The following is a 21,147-nucleotide window of genomic DNA, read 5'->3' on the forward strand; positions in this document are numbered from 1 at the left end:
TAGTTAGGTGAAGGAAGCAAGAGCAGTTTTTGGCTCCAACCAGGAAAGTAGCTGGAAGTACCCTTCCATACAGGCACTGTTGGCTTAGCATAGGGCCACGGATAAGACACAGGATACAGGCTAGTACCTAACCCTGATCCACAGTCGGCTGTAGGACTCTTTAAAGCTAGAGGTATTCAACCTGAGGACTGAGGTATCTATCCAGACTGCCCTCCATAGTGGTGCCGAGCTGACAGGTGCATTTACCCTGCCCAGTCTCCCAAAAAGAGGTGGAATAAACCGGAGGCATCCTCTCTTGTTGTCCTCTTGTTGTACTACTGCTATAACATCTGCATTTGGGAGTATATGAGCTAACCCTGTGCACTGAATTATCTTGGATAATAAACCCAGTTATTATTTGTTCATCAGCAAAGAACCTTCTGGCGTCCATTATTTGCTATTTTTTGAACCACAGGAAAAATATAAGTTATTTAGAAAAAGAAATGTAGCAATCCAAACTCTTGGGAGATGTTCTTGTCCTTTAAAAAAGATGAATGCCACTAAGTAAGAAATACTTTTGATATTGCCAAGCAATTACTGAGAAATACATAACAGAATAAAAAACCTGGGAAAGAAAGTGCAGGATGTATGCACAGCTTGCCTACTGAGTGGGAAGGAGAAGATAACCTTGTACAGCTGTGTTTAAACATTAAACAAAAAAAGAACGCAGCAGTCTTATAGCAAACAAATATGGCTGCACTGTTGACATTACCAGCCATTATTATTGCTCCTCAACATGGCTGAGGGTGATATATTTCTCTATAAATTGTGCATTTCGACTTTAGGGTTTTTAGTTTCTGTATTTGGTTTAAATGTATGGAAAGAAGCCAAAGGGAAAAAAAGAATAGAAGAAGCTGCCTAGAAAGGCCTGCAGCTTAAATGAGAGGAGAGATGGATATGATAGCCACACAAATGAAAGGCTTCAGTAAAGAACAGGAGTGAATGAGAATTCCAATAGTGAATTGCGTGTCGTGTTGTGAGCTTGCTGGGCGGCAGATTAAATGGAACTGAGAAGACGTATTTCTGTAAATGGAAGTAATGCAGAGACAGAATTATCAGGGTAGGGCTGTTTTTTCTCTTCTTATCAACAGAGGACAATGTGTCTCAGCGGCACTTACCCCCTAATTTGTCTGTTGTTTATATGAAAAATAAAAGTTGATTGTGATATCTGACTTCAGTCTTTTCAAATACAAAAGCCTCTGTGTTTTTGGAGATTCTTTCATCGCAAATAAGTTGCCGGCTGTGGAAACAGTTGCTTTGACTTGTACATTCACATTCGGAATTACCCAGGTTTCTCAACTCTATAGAATAAGGAGAGGATAAGGGAAAATTACTATAGTTTTTGTTCCTACCTGCTGGAAATCACCAAAAGCAGTTTCAGTTTTGAAGAAACAGCAAAATACACATTCGACTCAACATACCTTGAATTCCTATGCCATAGACATATTTATATTCTGCTTGCTTATCTCCTCTGATGGATATAGATAGACTATATGGCCAAGAGCATGTGGAGTGCAACATCTCATTAACATTAAGTTGGACCTTTGCTCCTAAAACACCCTTTACCCTCTGCTTTGCTAAGAAGGCCTTCCACTAGATGTTGGATCATTTTTGGGGGGATTTGATTCCATTCATTTGTAACACACTGGGCACTGATGTTGGGGATGAGAGTTGGCTTACTCTGATGGATATAGATATAATATATGGCCAAGAGCATGTGGAGTGCAACATCTCATTAACATTAAGTTGGACCTTTCTTTGCTCCTAAAACAGCCTTTACCCTCTGCTTTGCTAAGAAGGCCTTCCACTAGATGTTGGATCATTTTTGGGGGGATTTAATTCCATTCATTTGTAAGAAGTTGGGCACTGACGTTGGGGATGAGACTTGGCTTACTCTGATGACTATAGATATAATACATGCCCAAAAGCAGGGCTTTGTGTAGGCCAGTAAAGCTCTTCCACTCTACAAACCAGTTTTGTGTAGACCTCACTTGTACATGGGGGCAAACTGTTTCCACAAAGAAGGAAGAATGGAATGATCAAGAATGTCATAGTATAACAAAGTAGTACGAATGATTTAGACTAAAGGTGGCCATACACGGGCCGATTGTAGCTGCCGATATCAGGCCTTTAGACTGATTTGGCAGCTTATCAGCCCGTGTAGGGGCAGGAACAAGGGGCTTGCCCGACTGACATCTGGCCTGAAATTGTCCAGATATCGATCGGGCAGGTTAAAAGATTTAGTCGGATCGGGGACCACATCGGCTTGTTTATGTGGTCCCCAAACTGACTGCCCCATTGCCGCCATTATAATTCGATCATTTGGCCCCAGGGCCAAACGATCGAATTAGCCTACATTTTCCCGATATCGCCCACCCGTAGGTGGGGATATCGGGAGAAGATCCACTCGCTTGGCGACCTCACCAAGCAAGCGGATCTTCACGTGTATGGCCACCTTTAGGGGTTGGTTTGTCAACATTTACATTCATTTTTCCACCCAAAAAATTTTTTTTGCGCTAAAACTCCCAGATTCAGTTATGGTTTTGAAAAGTCAGAAAAATTAAAAAACCTAAATGTAAAACTTTCCCCCATATATAATTAACAGGTACTAAGTTTGCCCAGGAGCAGTAACCCATAGCAGCCAATCAGCAGGTAGCATTTACTGGTCACCTGTTTAAAAGCAAACATCTTATTGGTTGCTATGGGTTACTGCTACTGGGCAAACTTAGTGCCTTTTATTACATAAACCCTTTTGTATCTAAAATCTTGCAAGGTTCATGTGGTATTTGTCCTAGGCAAAAAAAAAAACTCTATAATTCACAAATCAATAAATAATCTACCCCTTGACCCCTTGTAATTTACTCTTTTTAATGGGTACTTTTTATTTAATTATGTATTTTATTGCATACAGCAGTCCAGTCTTAAGGTAGTGTTTTTCAGAAAAGCTCCACATTTTTGTGTGTGTGAATATTTGTGAGCATGAAAAGTTCTCCAGAGGTCATTCTGCCCTGTAAGCAGCAATAAAATATATTAAAATGATGTGCCAGGTTGGCTGAGAAGTGCAGTTTACTGTATAAATTCCCTTATTCCCTTTAACATTTCAAATAAAACCAATTAAGGCTCTCATCTGTTGCTACATGGATCTATGATGCATCCTTCTGTCTTGTGACATAAGCAACATATGCTGGACCAGCCATACTAATTGATTTGTATTTGCAACATGAGACGTTATCCAATGTTAGGTTCCAGTATAGTCTACTGGGCTATATTACAAGGTCCAGGTAGCCTTTCTTATTTATACTTAGATTGTAAGCTCTATGGGACAGGGACCTCCATCCTACTGTATCTCACACCACATGGCACTTGATCTCTGTGTATTTATATTTATTTATTGTACAGGTGTCAGACCCCTTATACGGAAACCCATTATCCAGATTACTGAAAGGCCATCTCCCATAGACTTCATTTTAATCAAATAAACCATTTTTTAAAATGATTCCTTTTTCTCTGTAATAATAAAACAGTACCTGTACTTGATCCCAACTAAGATATAATTACCCCTTATTGGGGGCAGAACAGCCCTATTGGGTTTATTTAATGGTTAAATGATTCCCTTTTCCCTGTAATAATAAAACAGTACCTGTACTTGATCCCAACTAAGATATAATTACCCCTTATTGGAGGCAGAACAGCCCTATTGGGTTTATTTAATGGTTAAATGATTCCCTTTTCCCTGTAATAATAAAACAGTACCTGTACTTGATCCCAACTAAGATATAATTACCCCTTATTGGGGGCAGAACAGCCCTATTGGGTTTATTTAATGGTTAAATGATTCCCTTTTCTCTGTAATAATAAAACAGTACCTGTACTTGATCCCAACTAAGATATAATTACCCCTTATTGGGGGCAGAACAGCCCTATTGGGTTTATTTAATGGTTAAATGATTCCCTTTTCTCTGTAATAATAAAACAGTACCTGTACTTATACATACATACGCAGAAACAGGGCTAATAAAGAAACAATACTTGCAATCAATCACATGTCTTTTCATGGTATAATTGGTATTATGTCCCTATCAGAATACTGGCAGGGCAAGATACTCACATCATGGAGTTCTGAAACTATCCTAGCAATGTGGTGGGGTCAGAAGAGCTGCTTCACTCCTTGAGAGCTCAAAGCATGGTACAATTGTTACGTCATGTTTTGCAAGATCTGATTGGATAGACCAGTATCCACTAGCCCGGCACACTGAAAAGGCAGAAGTGAGGCAGGTTTCACCCTTTCAAGGATGGCTTCTGATTGGAAAACCCTGCTGAATAGAGAATTAAACCCTGAGACACTTAAAGCTTGATCCCTACAGGAGAAAATGCAAAAATAGCTTATTAAAAAATAAATAAATAAGAGCACTTTCTTCACATTTGCTTTAATCTTGGGTTGTCTCTAGTGATGAGCGAATCTGTCCCATTGCCCTTCGCCGAAAAATTTGCGAATCTTTCAAAAGATTCACAAATCAGCAAAAAATGTGCGAAATGGCGAAAATTTTTCTTTTGACGCTTGCAACTATTCTTGCGACAAATTGTGGACGTGCGACTATTATTTTGACGCCAGTGATTATTCTTGCTACAATTTTTCAGCACCAAATTTTTTCATCCGTTTCGCCAAACAATCCGCCAATGGCAATACACGGAAATTCGCCGCAAATCCATGTCTGGTGGAACATTTCCCCAATCACTAGTTGTCTCTTTATTCCACGTTAATTTATGTCATATCATACTACTGTCTGCTCCATTCTGTACTATAATGTATAGAGCTGCTTTGCTAAATGCTGTAGACACCATCACTTATGGTTTGTATCCGTTGCCAGATAATGCCATATGTACACCTGGAAATGAGAGCACTGTGAGCGGAACTTTCACCATAGCGTCTGGAGCAGAATTTACACCGAGCTTGCAAAATCAAAGCTCAGTGGACTTCAAAACTCTCGCCTTCGATGTCCAACAACTGGTAAAACTCTCTTTTTTCATATTAATGTATGTTTATATGGATCTTGTATTCTCCCCATGTAAAAATAAAAATAACCATATCTATTTGATTGGCATATGTGTGTATCTTATGTGTGTGTGTATTTAAAAATTTAGATTATATGATGTTTTATGTTTCCATAGATCTATGAGATATTTCAAGCTGGCCTGCTGAAAAGTGTCTACAAATCTTGTCAGGTTTTGGAGTTTCGGTAAGAACAGTCTGTAAGAGATTAGCCACTTAATATTAGGGGGTCATTCTTGAATTTATTATTAAAGGGATTCTGTTATTAAAAAACTTTTTTTTTTAATGTGACAGTTTATAGTGTTCCTACAATAGAATTCTGCATTGTAATCTGTTTTTCAAAAACACAAACAGATTTTTTTTTATGTTTAATTTTGAAATTTCACATGGGGCTAGCCATATTCTTCATTTCCCTGGGTGCCACAGCCATGTGACCTGTGATCTGATAAACTTTAGTCCCACTTTACTGCTGCGCTGCAAGTTTGAGTGATATCCCCCCCCCAGCAATAGTAAGAAATCCAAGTCCGGCTTGGGACTCCTCCAGTTACATGGGAGTAGGAGAAACAATAGGTTAGCTGAAAGCAGTTCTAATGTGTAGCGCTGGCTCCTTCTGAAAGCTCAGACTGAGGTGGTGCCTACACACCAATATTACAGCTAAAAATGAATTACATTTATTGGTTCAAAAATAAAATTTTAAATGGTAGAGTGAATTATGTGCAATGTAAACAGTGTAATATAAAAATTGTAACTATACCATAAAAATCATGACCAAATCCCTTTAATTTTTTTAAAGCTAAATGTACAGTCATTATAACAACACTGATGGGATCATTGATCAAATTTTTGTTTGTAAATTCAAGTTTGTTTTTCTAAATCAAATAAAATAAGCATATCGAATGCTTGCTGAATTATTGATAAGAAAAACTTGAATACCTTGAATTTTTGCGTTTACTACTATATAAATTCACAAGCTTTTAGATGGCGAATGTTTACAGTTTTTTGCCCTTAATAAATACCAGACATTCAAGTTTTTGAACCATAATTCGAATTGGAGTTTTTTTAGTGCAAAAATTTTTAATCATGATAAACGAATGTTGATGAATCTCCCCTACATATAAAGGTATTAAGTACATGGATGAACTGCCGAGCTTTTCCCTCTTAGATGCAAATAGTGCCAAATAGTGGCTAGAAGTCTGTTTATTCTTTCATATAATGGAGAGTTCACCTGTTAGTAATTCAAAAACTTTTATTGCTGTGCCTTAATTGAATGTTAATGTCACCTTTTTGTTCTTTTGTCTAACTGGTTTAAGCTAAGAATGTAACCGTTGACCGTTTGCTTGTAGGTTTTATGAAAATTCTGAAACAAATGACCAATTTTGTCCTGCTTAAATTGCCATTGTCCAACACTTTTCTGCCACAACCTCAACTCCTGTAGAGATTCTTTTGGTTTGGTCTTTTGGTTTGACACAGAGTAAATTGACATCTATGAAGTGAAACTCACTGAGATGGTAATTGGAATTATAACTCTATGGTTCCCAAAACTCTGATATTAAATATTTATTAAGCCCAAACAAACCCAAAAAACTGAAAAATTTCATTGTAAAACTTGGGCATCTAAAAGCTTGCGAGTTCACATACAAGTCAATGGTAGTTGTCCAAGGCAAAATGTATGCACATTTCAATTTGAGTTTTTCTAATACAGGTATGGGGTCCCTTATCCGGAAACCCATTATTCAGACAGCTCCGAATTACGGAGACTGTCTGCCATAGACTCCATTTTAATCAAATAATTCAGAATTTTAAAGCTGATTTCCTTTTTCTCTGTAATAGTAAAACAGTACCTTGTACTTGATCCCAACTAAGATATAATTACCCCTTATTGGGGGCAAAACAGCCCTATTGGGTTTATTTAATGGTTAAATGATTCCCTTTTCTCTGTAATAATAAAACAGTACCTGTACTTGATCCCAACTAAGATATAATTACCCCTTATTGGGGGCAGAACAGCCCTATTGGGTTTATTTAATGGTTAAATTATTCCCTTTTCTCTGTAATAATAAAACAGTACCTGTACTTGATCCCAACTAAGATATAATTAGCCCTTATTGGGGGCAGAAACAGCCCTATTGGGTTTATTTAATGGTTAAATTGATTCCCTTTTCTCTGTAATAATAAAACAGTACCTGTACTTGATCCCAACTAAGATATAATTACCCCTTATTGGGGGCAGAACAAGCCCTATTGGGGTTATTTAATGGTTAAATGATTCCCTTTTCTCTGTAATAATAAAACAGTACCTGTACTTGATCCCAACTAAGATATAATTACGCCTTATTGGGGGCAGAACAGCCCTATTGGGTTTATTTAATGGTTAAATGATTCCCTTTTCTCTGTAATAATAAAACAGTACCTGTACTTGATCCCAACTAAGATATAATTACCCCTTATTGGGGGCAGAACAGTCCTATTGGGTTTATTTAATGGTTAAATGATTCCCTTTTCTCTGTAATAATAAAACAGTACCTGTACTTGATCCCAACTAAGATATAATTACCCCTTATTGGATGCAAAACAATCCTATTGGTTTTAATTAAATGTTTTTTTTATTTTTTAGTAGACTTAAGGTATGGAGATCCAAATTATGGAAAGACCCCTTATCCGAAATACCCTTGGTCCCGAGCATTCTGGATAATAGGTCCTATACCTGTATTTTTGTAGACCCATTAAAAATGATAAACAAAATGTGAAATTGATGCATTTAATTCTTTTTATTTTTTTTCACTGTTTAATTTGATTAAGTCTTTTTTTATATTCTAATGTTTTAATAAATAAGCAAACTTTTGATTTTGGTAAAATTTCGAGTTTATTCTAATTAAAAAAACAAATTCAGAAATAAATAAGCCTTACCAGGTACTTCTACACTAGGCAATCCCATCTCTGTTGTGTCTGGTCCCACAGACACCGTGTCAGCCTGGATACAGACACAGGGAGTTTCAGCATTGTTTTTTATGTGGGTCTTGTGTCTTGACAAGACTTGTTGGATTGTTAAATTACTTTTACCTTACACCTATACACAGATAATTTTCCATGTTGTTCCTTGCAGGCAATTTGCAGTGGAGAGTAATAATTTAGACTGGAGTTAGCGCTCAGGACTGCTTTTTAGCTGTACTGAGTACTTACGCCCATAGATCAAAGAGGATGCTCACCTTCTCACAAACTGACACCTCAATCTACTTGGGTTTATTTGTTAACACTTTCCTCACTGTCAGGAACATCCTATTCTGGTATTGTGAAGTAGGAAACAAGATTGAACTGCTGAGAGTCCTTCTAATTTCCTCTATTCATAAATAGTGATAGTGAATCTGTCCCGTTTCGCTTCACCGGAAAATTCCCAAATCTTTCAAAAGATTCTCGAAACGGCAAAAAATTCGCAAAACGTTGAAAATGTTGCATGTCAAAAAAAAAATTGTAGCTATTCTTTTATCGCGCGGCTATTATTTCGTCGCCCGCAGCTATTATATTGTTGCGCGGCTATTATTTTGTCGCCTGTGGCTATTCTTTTGTCGCACGGCTATTATTTTGTTGCGCGGCTATTATTTTTGTCGCAATCGACAATTTTTGGACGTGCTGCAAATTTTTCCGCGGTGAATTTTTTCATCTATTTTCTATCTATCTATAATCCGCCAATGGCGAAACGTGGAAATTCGCCGCGAATCCATGCCTGGCAAAGCATTTCGCCCATCACTATTCATAAATGAATGTGCCCCTTAGTCCTTGTTAAGTCTTGAACACCAAATGCCACTCTAGAAGAATTGCTATAACAAATAAAATCATTTACTGTGCAAACATCGCCTGTATATTTTAACAAAGTTTGCACACATAAGAAATATTAAATATATATTTCTGCCCAGTACAGTGAAATAATGAAATTAGTCCCAGCTTGAAGGCGATTACGGCAGAATTAGTGGGTAAACGCTGCTCCTCGCTTCTCGAAATAGCGTGAATTTATGTCATTGTTCTCTTTTTTTTGCAAATAAAATGAAATTTCTGTCTGCGGCATAGCAAAGTATAAAAATACAAAATTAGCTTAATGGCGAAACAGCTTGCCGTTTTCTATCCATTTTGATTTGAAACTTCAGCATAATAAACTATACTCTGGAGGGCTAATGGACTCTTGGAAAAAAAAAAAGACAGAAGATGTAGAAATGTAGCAAACAATTTATTCTAAGTGGGCAATGGCACTGCAGGATTTAACAAACATAAGTGATTTGGTTCACTTCTCTAAATTAGAAGCTGCTTGTATTTGGAAATTTAATGTTCATTCCTATTTCTCATTACCACCGAATTAGTTCAGAGTAAATTTAATTGCGTTCGCATATTCTACATTTGCTGGTCATTTTTTTCCCAAATTCTTTGCACCACTTCCTAATACTACAAAGAGATAAAATAAAATCCGCATCTAAAGCGGCGGAGAAATAAAACATGTCCAAAGCATTTAAAAAACGACTAACAATCAACAATAAAAAGAACTGACTGAAGAGAGAAGCAAACAAATTGCTGACGTTACAAGGACTTTGTCCAAATCAGTGGCAAAGTTATCAAAGCAATTTTGGGTGTTGAACAACTTTATGCCTGACATATAATTAATACTTCTTATAATAAGGTAAAGCCAATCTGTTCCCCGTGTATTTATTTTAGATTATAAACGAAAATGGGCCATAGACTTAAGGTCCGGATACACGGGCCGATTCTAGCTGCCGATATTGGTCCCTTTGGACCGTTTCGGCAGCTATTCGGCCCGTGTATGGAGACTACCGACGGGCCTGCCCGACCGATATCTGGCCTGAAATCGGCAGATATCAATCGGGCAAGTTAAAAAATCTAGTCGGATCGGAGACCGCATCGGCTCGTTAATGTGGTCTCTGAACCGACTTTGCCTATACCTGTCATTATAATTTGATCGTTTGGCCGAGCTGATCTGAAGGTGTATGGGGACCTTAAGACCCTGGAAAGAAGTGAAGGAGCACTAAGTAGTGCCAAAGGGTGCCACTTATTGCTCATTCAAAGAGGTCTGGCTTCCCTCTGCACCTTGTGGCAAACAAGAAAATCTGGGTGCAGAGTGCACCATTGGCAGGGCGGCACTGGCGAGCTGCTGTATGCCAGGACAACATAGGCGGAGGATGACTTTTTTGTTTGGGGAGGCTAAAGATGGCCCATACACAGACTGACCTACAGCTAATGTGACACTTAGTGGATTCACTGCTGGTGTAAAAAATTAACCTCCCAACTACCTCTGGCAGTTCCCACTGACTCCCAGGGATACTGTACAAAAGTGCGGGGGGGGGGGCTTTTTTTTACCCTAAAATGTTTAGGATTCATACGTGCACTTCTGTGAGGGGATCTGCAAACATTTGTAGTTCACATTCGAATTCACTTTTATTTGTAATGGTTTTTCAGTTATTTAGCTTTTTGTTCAGCAGCATTCTCCATTTGGTATTTCAGCAGCTATCTGGTTGCTAGGGTCTTATTTACCCTAGCAACCAGGTAGTGGTTTAAACAAGAGATGGGAATATGAATAGTTAAGGGGCCTACTTGGAAGAATAAGTAATACAAAATTATAATAATAATAATAAAATTGTAGCCTCACAGAGCAATATTTTTTGGCCCCCATTTTGAGAGAGGCAGAAGAGAAAGGGAAATTATTCAAAAAAATTAATTAGGAAGACCAATTGCAAAGTTGCTAGGAATAGGCCATTTTATAACATACTAAAGGTTAACTTAAAACTGAACCACCCCTTTATATATGTGTTTATGTTAGTTTTATAGCAAGAAAGGCAGTGGGTACTGACTCCCCAGGCACATTATATGCAGTGAGACGCAGTCCGTATTTACAAAACCAGCACATTATATACAGTGAAACACAGTGGGTACGGATGGCAGATATTCAGGCCCTGGCACTATAACACGGGCACGGATACACAGCACTGTCCCCACTGTAACTTACTATAAATGAACAAAACAATGACAAAAAAAAAAAAAATAGTAAGTGCAAAAAACAACAACAAATATATAAACACACAATGAGCTTTTTCAGAGGGAAAGAGTTAACTTACCCTCCATCTGTTAGGGTAGGGGATAGATTATAAATTATTATAGATGTCAGGTCAAGCAAAAAACAATTTAATGTCAGCTAGTGATTCTTTAGAACTGTATAGTACCTGTGTATAGTGCCTGTGTATAGTGCCTGGGTATAGTGCCTGTGTATAGTACCTGTGTATAGTGCCTGTGTATAGTACCCGGGTATAGTGCCTGTGTATAGTACCCGTGTATAGTACCCGTGTATAGTACCCGGGTATAGTGCCTGGGTATAGTGCCTGGGTATAGTGCCTGTGTATAGTACCTGTGTATAGTGCCTGTGTATAGTGCCTGTGTATAGTGCCTGTGTATAGTACCCGTGTATAGTACCCGTGTATAGTACCCGGGTATAGTGCCTGGGTATAGTACCTGTGTATAGTGCCTGTGTATAGTACCCGTGTATAGTACCCGTGTATAGTACCCGGGTATAGTACCCGGGTATAGTGCCTGTGTATAGTACCTGGGTATAGTGGCTGTGTATAGTACCTGTGTATAGTGCCTGGGTATAGTGCCTGTGTATAGTGCCTGTGTATAGTACCTAGGTATAGTACCTGTGTATAGTGCCTGTGTATAGTACCTGGGTATAGTACCTGGGTATAGTGCCTGTGTATAGTGCCTGTGTATAGTACCTGGGTATAGTGCCTGTGTATAGTGCCTGTGTATAGTGCCTGTGTATAGTGCCTGTGTATAGTACCTGGGTATAGTACCTGGGTATAGTGCCTGTGTATAGTGCCTGTGTATAGTGCCTGTGTATAGTACCTGGGTATAGTGCCTGGGTATAGTGCCTGTGTATAGTGCCTGGGTATAGTGCCTGTGTATAGTGCCTGGGTATAGTACCTGGGTATAGTACCTGGGTATAGTGCCTGGGTATAGTACCTGGGTATAGTGCCTGGGTATAGTACCTGGGTATAGTGCCTGTGTATAGTACCTGTGGGATGAAAACTGCAGCAAAAGTTGAGAGTTGGTTCTTAGGTAAAGTTACAGCTGCAGATTCTTCTTTTCAGTCTTCATTTCTGTACTGCTTCCAGTTTGCAAAATCTCTCGATCCCTGTGTGCTCTGATTGGTCAATTTTACTGTCTGTCAAGAAAGCTGTGCTCTGATTGGACAATCCACAAGAAGAAAGATCCAATCGGAGCACAGCAAAACGGGCTTGCAGAAACAGATTTCCAGGACAGTGCAGAAAGGTAAGGTTTATTTTTTTGTTTTCTTTTTTTTTTTAATGTGCCAAGCAGGTTTGGGGAGGCTTAGCCTCCCCTAGCCTTATGGAAAATCCGCCTATGCAGGACAAAGTCAGATATTTTAGGAATATGCACACAAAATGGACCATAGCCAGTTTATTAGCCACAGATGTAACAAGTATTCAATGTTTTGGGGGGAAAACTCTCCTGGTTTCCTGACCCCAAAATGTTAAATACAGGTATTGGATCCCTTATCCGGCAAACCCGTTATCCAGAAAGTTCCTAATTATGGAAAGACCATCTCCCATAGACTCCATTATAAGTAAATAATTCAAATTTTTAAGAATGATTTTCTTTTTCTCTGGAATAATAAAACACTACCTGTACTTGATCCCAACTAAGATATAATTACCCCTTATTGGGGGCAGAACAGCCCTATTGGGTTTATTTAATGGTTAAATGATTCCCTTTTCTCTGTAATAATAAAACAGTACCTGTACTTGATCCCAACTAAGATATAATTACCCTTATTGGGGGCAGAACAGCCCTATTGGGTTTATTTCATGGTTAAATGATTCCTTTTTCTCTGTAATAATAAAACAGTACCTGTACTTGATCCCAACTAAGATATAATTACCCCTTATTGGGGGCAGAACAGCCCTATTGGGTTTATTTAATGGTTAAATGATTCCCTTTTCTCTGTAATAATAAAACAGTACCTGTACTTGATCCCAACTAAGATATAATTAATGCTTATAGGAGCCAAAACAACCCTATTGGGTTTATTAATTGTTTAAATGATTTTTAGCAGACTTAAATTGTGGAGATCCAAATTACTGAAAGATCCCTTATCCGGAATACTCCAGGTCCAAAGCATTCTGGATAACAGGCCCTATACCTGTAGTTGTCACATTCATTTTGGGATTATTTCAGCAAAGTCTGGCCAAATTGAAATATGTTTTAGCAGTAACAGTTTAACACTAATGTTCATTTACTATTATGCTGTGATAAGTTATTTATAATTATTTATCATTTATATTTAATTTAAAATGATTTGTTATGAATGTATTATTTATAATTGTGGGGAATATTTGTTTCTTATCTTTTTCTTTTTTTCGCTTTTTTTTTGGATTCGGGCATTTCTGAGCATTACCCAGAGTGCACCCACACCACGATTATATATATTAACAATTCAGATATTATAGAGATATAGTGGTGACTATGATGGGATATAAAAAGATGTGATGTGCAATCCTACTGCCGTGGTGTATTCAGTTAGCCATTCAGCCAGGGTGATGTTAGGTCAACCCACTGCATTAGCTGTAACAGATCAGGACACCCTTAGCCAGGAGCATATTACAGAGGTTTGTAACTGCTCCTGGGCCCCTTGGCGTAAGCGAGCTGAGTGGGTTTAATTAAGAGGTAGATCTATTACAGATCAAACAGGTAATTCTGCAGAAAATGTATTACGTATCAAGCAGAATGAAAGCATTCTAATCAATAATAATCCGGTTCTAAATCTTGCCCAGCAATAGAACAAAATGCATTGTGAAGGCGGCCAATGGACAATTCCCCAAGCAGAACTTGAGTGATAAGGCCATAAGGAACAGACTGTGTTAAGATATGGACATTAGGGTCATGGGGGTTAGGGGGGGTCATAGATGGCGACTCATGGAAATTTAGTTACGTCACTGATCCCTGTACCGTAGTCCCCTAGTCACCAAGTACAAGTGCTGAATATTAATTCCAAAAACGTTACTGTGTTAACCAGATGCTTCAGAATAAAATACACGTGCGACGCTTACCACAGTGATTTTATTTTCTAGCATTATTTCTTGTCACCACTTTCCAGTTACACCAACAAACAAGACTGTTTTCAAATTTGTTCTTTCTTCTTAATAGCAAATTAGAAACTGACAGGAGCATTCAGAGCTATCAAAGAAACACAGAATGCTAAAGACTTTCCCCCGAATGCTCGCCGTGCCCGTCTCTGTACGCTATTTTGCATTATGAAAGTTCTGTTCTTTCCATGGCGGAATAAAAGAGAATTAATGTTCCTGGATTCTTTATGCCTGTGACATTATTTTCATGGCAGCTATCTAACGAAGTACAAATGCATTAGAAAACAAAAACATGAGCTTCCAAGGCTTTGTGTACTGAAGGCCAAACTGGGTGACTTGGACAATATGCTGGTTTTTATCTCCTGTATTTGTGAATGTATCAAATAATATTACATTTTACAGACATTTGTACTCCTAGTAACAAGCTTTTTATTTTGTCTTAACTAAAACAGTTTGTCAAGCACAACTTCAGCATCCTATGACAAATAATCTGTTTTTGTATGCCAGTTCATGGCCGCCGACCTCAGTGTATTTCAATGGAAACATTAATAAAGAAAGAGGTTGCCTGAGCCAATAATGAATAGAGTATTGTATTGTTTTCAGTAGTTTTTCTGAATAATGTAATTTGTAGTGTGCATTTATAATGCAGTTCAGCTCTTTAGTCGTTTTAAAGTGTTGCTAATACATGAGTATAATGTATTGCAGTTGGAGGGTTAAACTCCTCATAAAAAAAAAAAGGAAAAACATCTCTGTGCCAAGTGTGTTTTCTGGTCTCTGGTAATTCAGGAGAATGCGGCTTGTTCTGTCAGTTTCCACTGCCAGGTAAATGCTCCAATACATTCAGCTGAGGATGTTAGCGGCTATGCAGATCCCATGCCAAGGATCACTTGGACATCGCCCTGTTTGTTTCTTGTAAGGGGATCAGAACAAAATAGGAGGGATATGATAAGCAAACGTGAAAAGAATATATCTCAGAAAATGATAAAACTGCCAAATGTGTCCTTTGTGAACTATTCATTCACCTTTTCATATCCTTAATGGATCAAAAAGTGGGCATGTGTAGTGTGGGGCAGGCTGGCTAGGTGCCCTAGGCAATCCTTAATACCACCCAGCGCACCACCCCTCTGTGGGACCAGACACAACAGAGATGGGGTTGCCCAGTGTGGCAGTACCTGGTAAGGCTTATTTATTTCTGATTTTTTTTTTAATTAGAATACTGTGATGCACAGCAGAGGGTGAGATTAAAGAAACAGTTCACTGTAAAAATGAAACTGGGTAAAGTAGACTGCGCAAAATAAAAAAAAAAATATTTGTAATATAGTTAGTTAGGCAAAAATGGGCTGGAGTGGGCAGATGTCTAACATAATAGCCAGAACACTACTTTCTGCTTTACAGCCCTCTAAGGTGTTAGCAGTCAAGTAACCAATCAGTGACTTAAGGTCGGGCCATATCAGACATAACTGTTCAGTTAGTTTGCTTTTAAATCTGACCTGCGTGCTCACAAACAAGGTGAACAGTAGTGATGAGCGAATTTTTTCTCCAGGCATGGATTCGCAGCGAATTTCCACATTTCGCCTTTGGTGAATTGTTTCATGAAACTTCCGTGAAAATTCGCTGCGCAGAATTTTTTTGCCACGCATCAAATCGGGTGCGGTCGTGTCAAAAAAGGCACGGTTGCGTCAAAAAAGATGCGGCTGACAAAAAAAATTTCGCGACAAATGCGTTTCGCAAATTTTCTTGCTATTTTGCGCATTTTATGGCGAAGTGAAACGGGACAGATTCGCTCATCACTAGTGAACTGTTATGTCCCATGTGGCCCCCCCCTAAAGTCACTGACTAACTAGAACAGTGATGAGCAAATCTATTCCGTTTCGGTTCTGTGAAAAATTTGCAAATCTTTCAATTGTTGGTGAAACGGGGAAAATGTTGTGCATCAAAAAAACAACAAGAGACAATTTTTTTGACGTGCAAGACAATTATTTTTGACACACAACAATTCTTTTTGATGCAGGTGACAATTTTTGGACATTAATTTTTCTGCACCGCGAATCCATGCCTGCCAAATTTTTTTGCCCATCATTATTCAGAGTATTTAGAGACTATGCTGATTCTCCTATGATGAAAGTAGAAGGATTAGGGTCCTGGGGGAACTTAACCCTCAGTATAGGGGCTCAAGTGTACAGACTTGGGGGTAAATGCTGTCCCTCCTAAGTTCCATGGAGGACCTGAAGCTTGGGGTTAAATATTTTTGTATGTTGAGTATCTGCAGACTAGTAATGAGCAAATATTTTCGCCAGGCATGGGTCTACTGTGAAATTCCACATTTCGTCATTGGCGAATCTCTTCTCAAAACTGTGGTGAAAATTAGCCGCAACAAAAAATTGGCAGAGAATAACGCCCATTGACTTTAATGTATTTGGAGTGAGAAAAAGTTGCGGCCACATCAAAAACATTGCAGTTGGTTCAAAAAAAAAGCCAAGGTCACATCAAAAAGTCACGTGGTAGCCGCATTTACAGTAGCTAATTTTTTGCCATTTTAGTACATTTTTCAGCAGCTTTGCAATGTTTCTATTTGTGAGTATAGATTGATGAGATTGATGTTACTCCGTGCCAGTAAAGAAGTAGTTGTTTGCTTTAAGAATCACCGGCACCCATTTTGTATTTGATCAGCATGAAGATTGTAGTTGTGTGATATCCTTTCCTTCAAGAATATACGAGGGCCCATTATCAGCGTTTAATAGGCTTATTCATACATTTTTGAGTTTGTGAATTCAAGTTTGTTTTTCTAAATCGAATAAACTCACATTTTATTAATGTGGTAAACTTAAAAAATGTGGTGAGATAAAAAAAACTTGAATACCTGAAATTTTTGAGATTACAAACTCGGATACGACTCGAAAACTCAAATATCTCAATTTGAAAATGTGCCTAGACTTTGCCTATTATTTTTCTAATTACTAAAGCCTTTCTGTTTTATCTTTTTCCTAACAGAAACGGAAGTGTGATCGTTCTTTTTAAACTTCACTTTACACAAATCACAGCAAATGAGAACATACACCAGGAACTGGTTTTGGGAATTGAGGCAAATAATGCAGACATTAATAAGAAGTTTTTTATAGACAATACCACCATTGTTATAGCAGGTAAGCATGCTGCATCTTTCATTTTTTATTGGGGGGGGGGTCAGAGAATTTGGTTATGAATCCTTGTGTCTTTAAGAATATTACATTATACATTGTGGGGCAGATTTATAAGTACAATTTTTGGATTGGTAAAAGCATGATTGGAAAAAATTCAGAGCAATTATTGTGGTCATATGAAAATATTGTGGTGCGATCCAAAAGTTAAGAAATGTTCATATCCGAATGATCGTAAACGGTGCAAAACCATTCTGACTTTGAAACTTCAATGTATGATTTTGGAAGCCTCCCATAAGACTCAATGGCACTCTGCAGCTCCAACCCGGACCAAGGAAAGTCTCCCATAGAGCTCAATGGCACTCTGCAGCTCCAACCCGGCCCAAGGAAAACCTCCCATAGGGCTCAATGGCACTCTGCAGCTCCAACCCGGCCCAAGGAAAGTCTCCCATAGGGCTCAATGGCACTCTGCAGCTCCAACCTGGCCCAAGGAAAGTCTCCCATAGGGCTCAATGGCACTCTGCAGCTCCAACCCGGCCCAAGGAAAGTCTCCCATAGGGCTCAATGGCACTCTGCAGCTCCAACCCGGCCCACGGAAAGTCTCCCATAGGGCTCAATGGCACTCTGCAGCTCCAACCTGGCCCAAGGAAAGCCTCCCATAGGGCTCAATCGCACTCTGCAGCTCCAACCCGGCCCAAGGAAAGTCTCCCATAGGGCTCAATGGCACCCTGCAGCTCCAACCCGGCCCAAGGAAAGTCTCCCATAGGGCTCAATGGCACTCTGCAGCTCAAACCTGGCCCAAGGAAAGTCTCCCATAGGGCTCAATCGCACTCTGCAGCTCCAACCCGGCCCAAGGAAAGTCTCCCATAGGGCTCAATGGCGCTCTGCAGCTCCAACCTGGCCCAAGGAAAGCCTCCCATAGGGCTCAATGGCACTCTGCAGCTCCAACCTGGCCCAAGGAAAGTCTCCCATAGGGCTCAATGGCACTCTGCAGCTCTAACCTGGCCCAAGGAAAGCCTCCCATAGGGCTCAATGGCACTCTGCAGCTCCAACCTGGCCCAAGGAAAGCCTCCCATAGGGCTCAATGGCACTCTGCAGCTCCAACCCGGCCCAAGGAAAGTCTCCCATAGGGCTCAATGGCACTCTGCAGCTCCAACCCGTCCCAAGGAAAGTCTCCCATAGGGCTCAATGGCACTCTGCAGCTCCAACCCGGCCCAAGGAAAGCCTCCCATAGGGCTCAATGGCACTCTGCAGCTCCAACCCAGCCCAAGGAAAGTCTCCCATAGGGCTCAATGGCACTCTGCAGCTCCAACCCGGCCCAAGGAAAGTCTCCCATAGGGCTCAATGGCACTCTGCAGCTCCAATCTGGCCCAAGGAAAGCCTCCCATAGGGCTCAATGGCACTCTGCAGCTCCAACCCGGCCCAAGGAAAGTCTCCCATAGGGCTCAATGGCACTCTGCAGCTCCAACTCGGCCCAAGGAAAGCCTCCATAGGGCTCAATGGCACTCTGCAGCTCCAACCTGGCCCAAGGAAAGTCTCCCATAGGGCTCAATGGCACTCTGCAGCTCCAACCCGGCCCAAGGAAAGTCTCCCATAGGGCTCAATGGCACTCTGCAGCTCCAACCCGGCCCAAGGAAAGTCTCCCATAGGGCTCAATGGCACTCTGCAGCTCCAACCTGGCCCAAGGAAAGCCTCCCATAGGGCTCAATGGCACTCTGCAGCTCCAACCCGGCCCAAGGAAAGTCTCCCATAGGGCTCAATGGCACTCTGCAGCTCCAACTCGGCCCAAGGAAAGCCTCCCATAGGGCTCAATGGCACTCTGCAGCTCCAACCTGGCCCAAGGAAAGTCTCCCATAGGGCTCAATGGCACTCTGCAGCTCCAACCCGGCCCAAGGAAAGTCTCCCATAGGGCTCAATGGCACTCTGCAGCTCCAACCCGGCCCAAGGAAAGTCTCCCATAGGGCTCAATGGCACTCTGCAGCTCCAACCCGGCCCAAGGAAAGTCTCCCATAGGGCTCAATGGCACTCTGCAGCTCCAACCCGGCCCAAGGAAAGTCTCCCATAGGGCTCAATGGCACTCTGCAGCTCCAACCCGGCCCAAGGAAAGTCTCCCATAGGGCTCAATGGCACTCTGCAGCTCCAACCCGGCCCAAGGAAAGTCTCCATAGGCTCAATGGCACTCTGCAGCTCCAACCCGGCCCAAGGAAAGTCTCCCATAGGGCTCAATGGCACTCTGCAGCTCCAACCCGGCCAAGGAAAGTCTCCCATAGGGCTCAATGGCACTCTGCAGCTCCAACCCGGCCCAAGGAAAGTCTCCCATAGGGCTCAATGGCACTCTGCAGCTCCAACCCGGCCCAAGGAAAGCCTCCCATAGGACTCAATGGCACTCTGCAGCTCCAACCCGGCCCAAGGAAAGTCTCCCATAGGGCTCAATGGCACTCTGCAGCTCCAACCCGGCCCAAGGAAGTCTCCCATAGGGCTCAATGGCACTCTGCAGCTCCAACCCGGCCCAAGGAAAGTCTCCCATAGGGCTCAATGGCACTCTGCAGCTCCAACCCGGCCCAAGGAAAGTCTCCCATAGGGCTCAATGGCACTCTGCAGCTCCAACCCGGCCCAAGGAAAGCCTCCCATAGGACTCAATGGCACTCTGCAGCTCCAACCCGGCCCAAGGAAAGTCTCCCATAGGACTCAATGGCACTCTGCAGCTCCAACCCGGCCCAAGGAAAGTCTCCCATAGGGCTCAATGGCACTCTGCAGCTCCAACCCGGCCCAAGGAAAGTCTCCCATAGGGCTCAATGGCACTCTGCAGCTCCAACCCGGCCCAAGGAAAGTCTCCTATAGGGCTCAATGGCACTCTGCAGCTCCAACCCGGCCCAAGGAAAGTCTCCCATAGGGCTCAATAGCAGCTCCAATCTGGCCAAAAGATAGTCACAATACCAAAGCTTGAATGAATTCCAAAATTTTCGTTATCGGTGCGCAAAGTACAAAAAAGTACGACTTTTTGCGCAATAACGGATGTAACATGAAAAAGTTTTTTTAACAAGATTATCGTTAACACTACGAAAAGTTCTTAACTTTAACTCGTAAAAATACGAATTTTTTCTAATCGTGGTCATCGTGCTTTAATGAATGGGCCCCTATGGGTTCTAAAAAACTGTATGTTAATATGCATATCTTGAAGATGAGAGGTAAGTATATAAATTGATGTATTGGTAATTTCTCATAAATCCTGCTCAGGCAACAACAAACCTGCCTCTCAAGGTTTTACTCATAGGCTCTGAGGCTCAGGGTAGGGGTCCCTTTTATAAACTTTTCTCTTAAAGCAACATTGATATCTCTTAAGGGGTCTGGTGAAAATGCCACAACACAAGGTACCAGGACTCAGAGGCAGGTGTAACAGGGAACTGGTCCATAGTGTTTATTGGTGTCAGAAAAGATCAAGCAATGTTTTGGGGGCACACCCCCATAATATTATTTGAATATTAAATAAAGCTGCTCCTGGGCAAGTTTAAGAACCGCGGGTGCCCTTATTGTTACCTAAAACTGAGAGGTATAGTTGCTCTACACCCTGGCCTCCAATATATGTGAGGGCTCACACCTGAAAAAAGAGAGTTTCATCTGGGCCAAATTCTGGTAAAGCAACTGGGTTTTAGGAGCCCCAGGTAGCCCCAATTTACCATAGCCTTACACATACAACTGTCAGATATATAGATAAAGCAATAATAGTAAAATATATATAGGGGGGAGCACGAGACAAAATGCTAAA

At 40.8% G+C, this 21,147-nt stretch overlaps 1 protein-coding gene across 1 annotated transcript in view; it reads left to right on the top strand.

Annotated features, from left to right (window-relative positions):
* Positions 1 to 4,843: 4,843 nt before the first annotated feature.
* Positions 4,844 to 21,147, top strand: part of tmprss15 (transmembrane serine protease 15) — a 195,244-nt gene continuing 178,940 nt past the window's right edge. The window contains exons 1-3 of the mRNA XM_031896188.1: positions 4,844 to 5,047; positions 5,209 to 5,276; positions 17,236 to 17,387. Of these exons, the coding sequence (XP_031752048.1) occupies positions 4,844 to 5,047; positions 5,209 to 5,276; positions 17,236 to 17,387 (424 nt within the window). The remainder of the gene's footprint in view (positions 5,048 to 5,208; positions 5,277 to 17,235; positions 17,388 to 21,147) is intronic.

The sequence above is a fragment of the Xenopus tropicalis genome, chromosome 2 (assembly GCF_000004195.4).
Source record: "Xenopus tropicalis strain Nigerian chromosome 2, UCB_Xtro_10.0, whole genome shotgun sequence".
Taxonomy (NCBI): Eukaryota; Metazoa; Chordata; class Amphibia; order Anura; family Pipidae; genus Xenopus; species Xenopus tropicalis.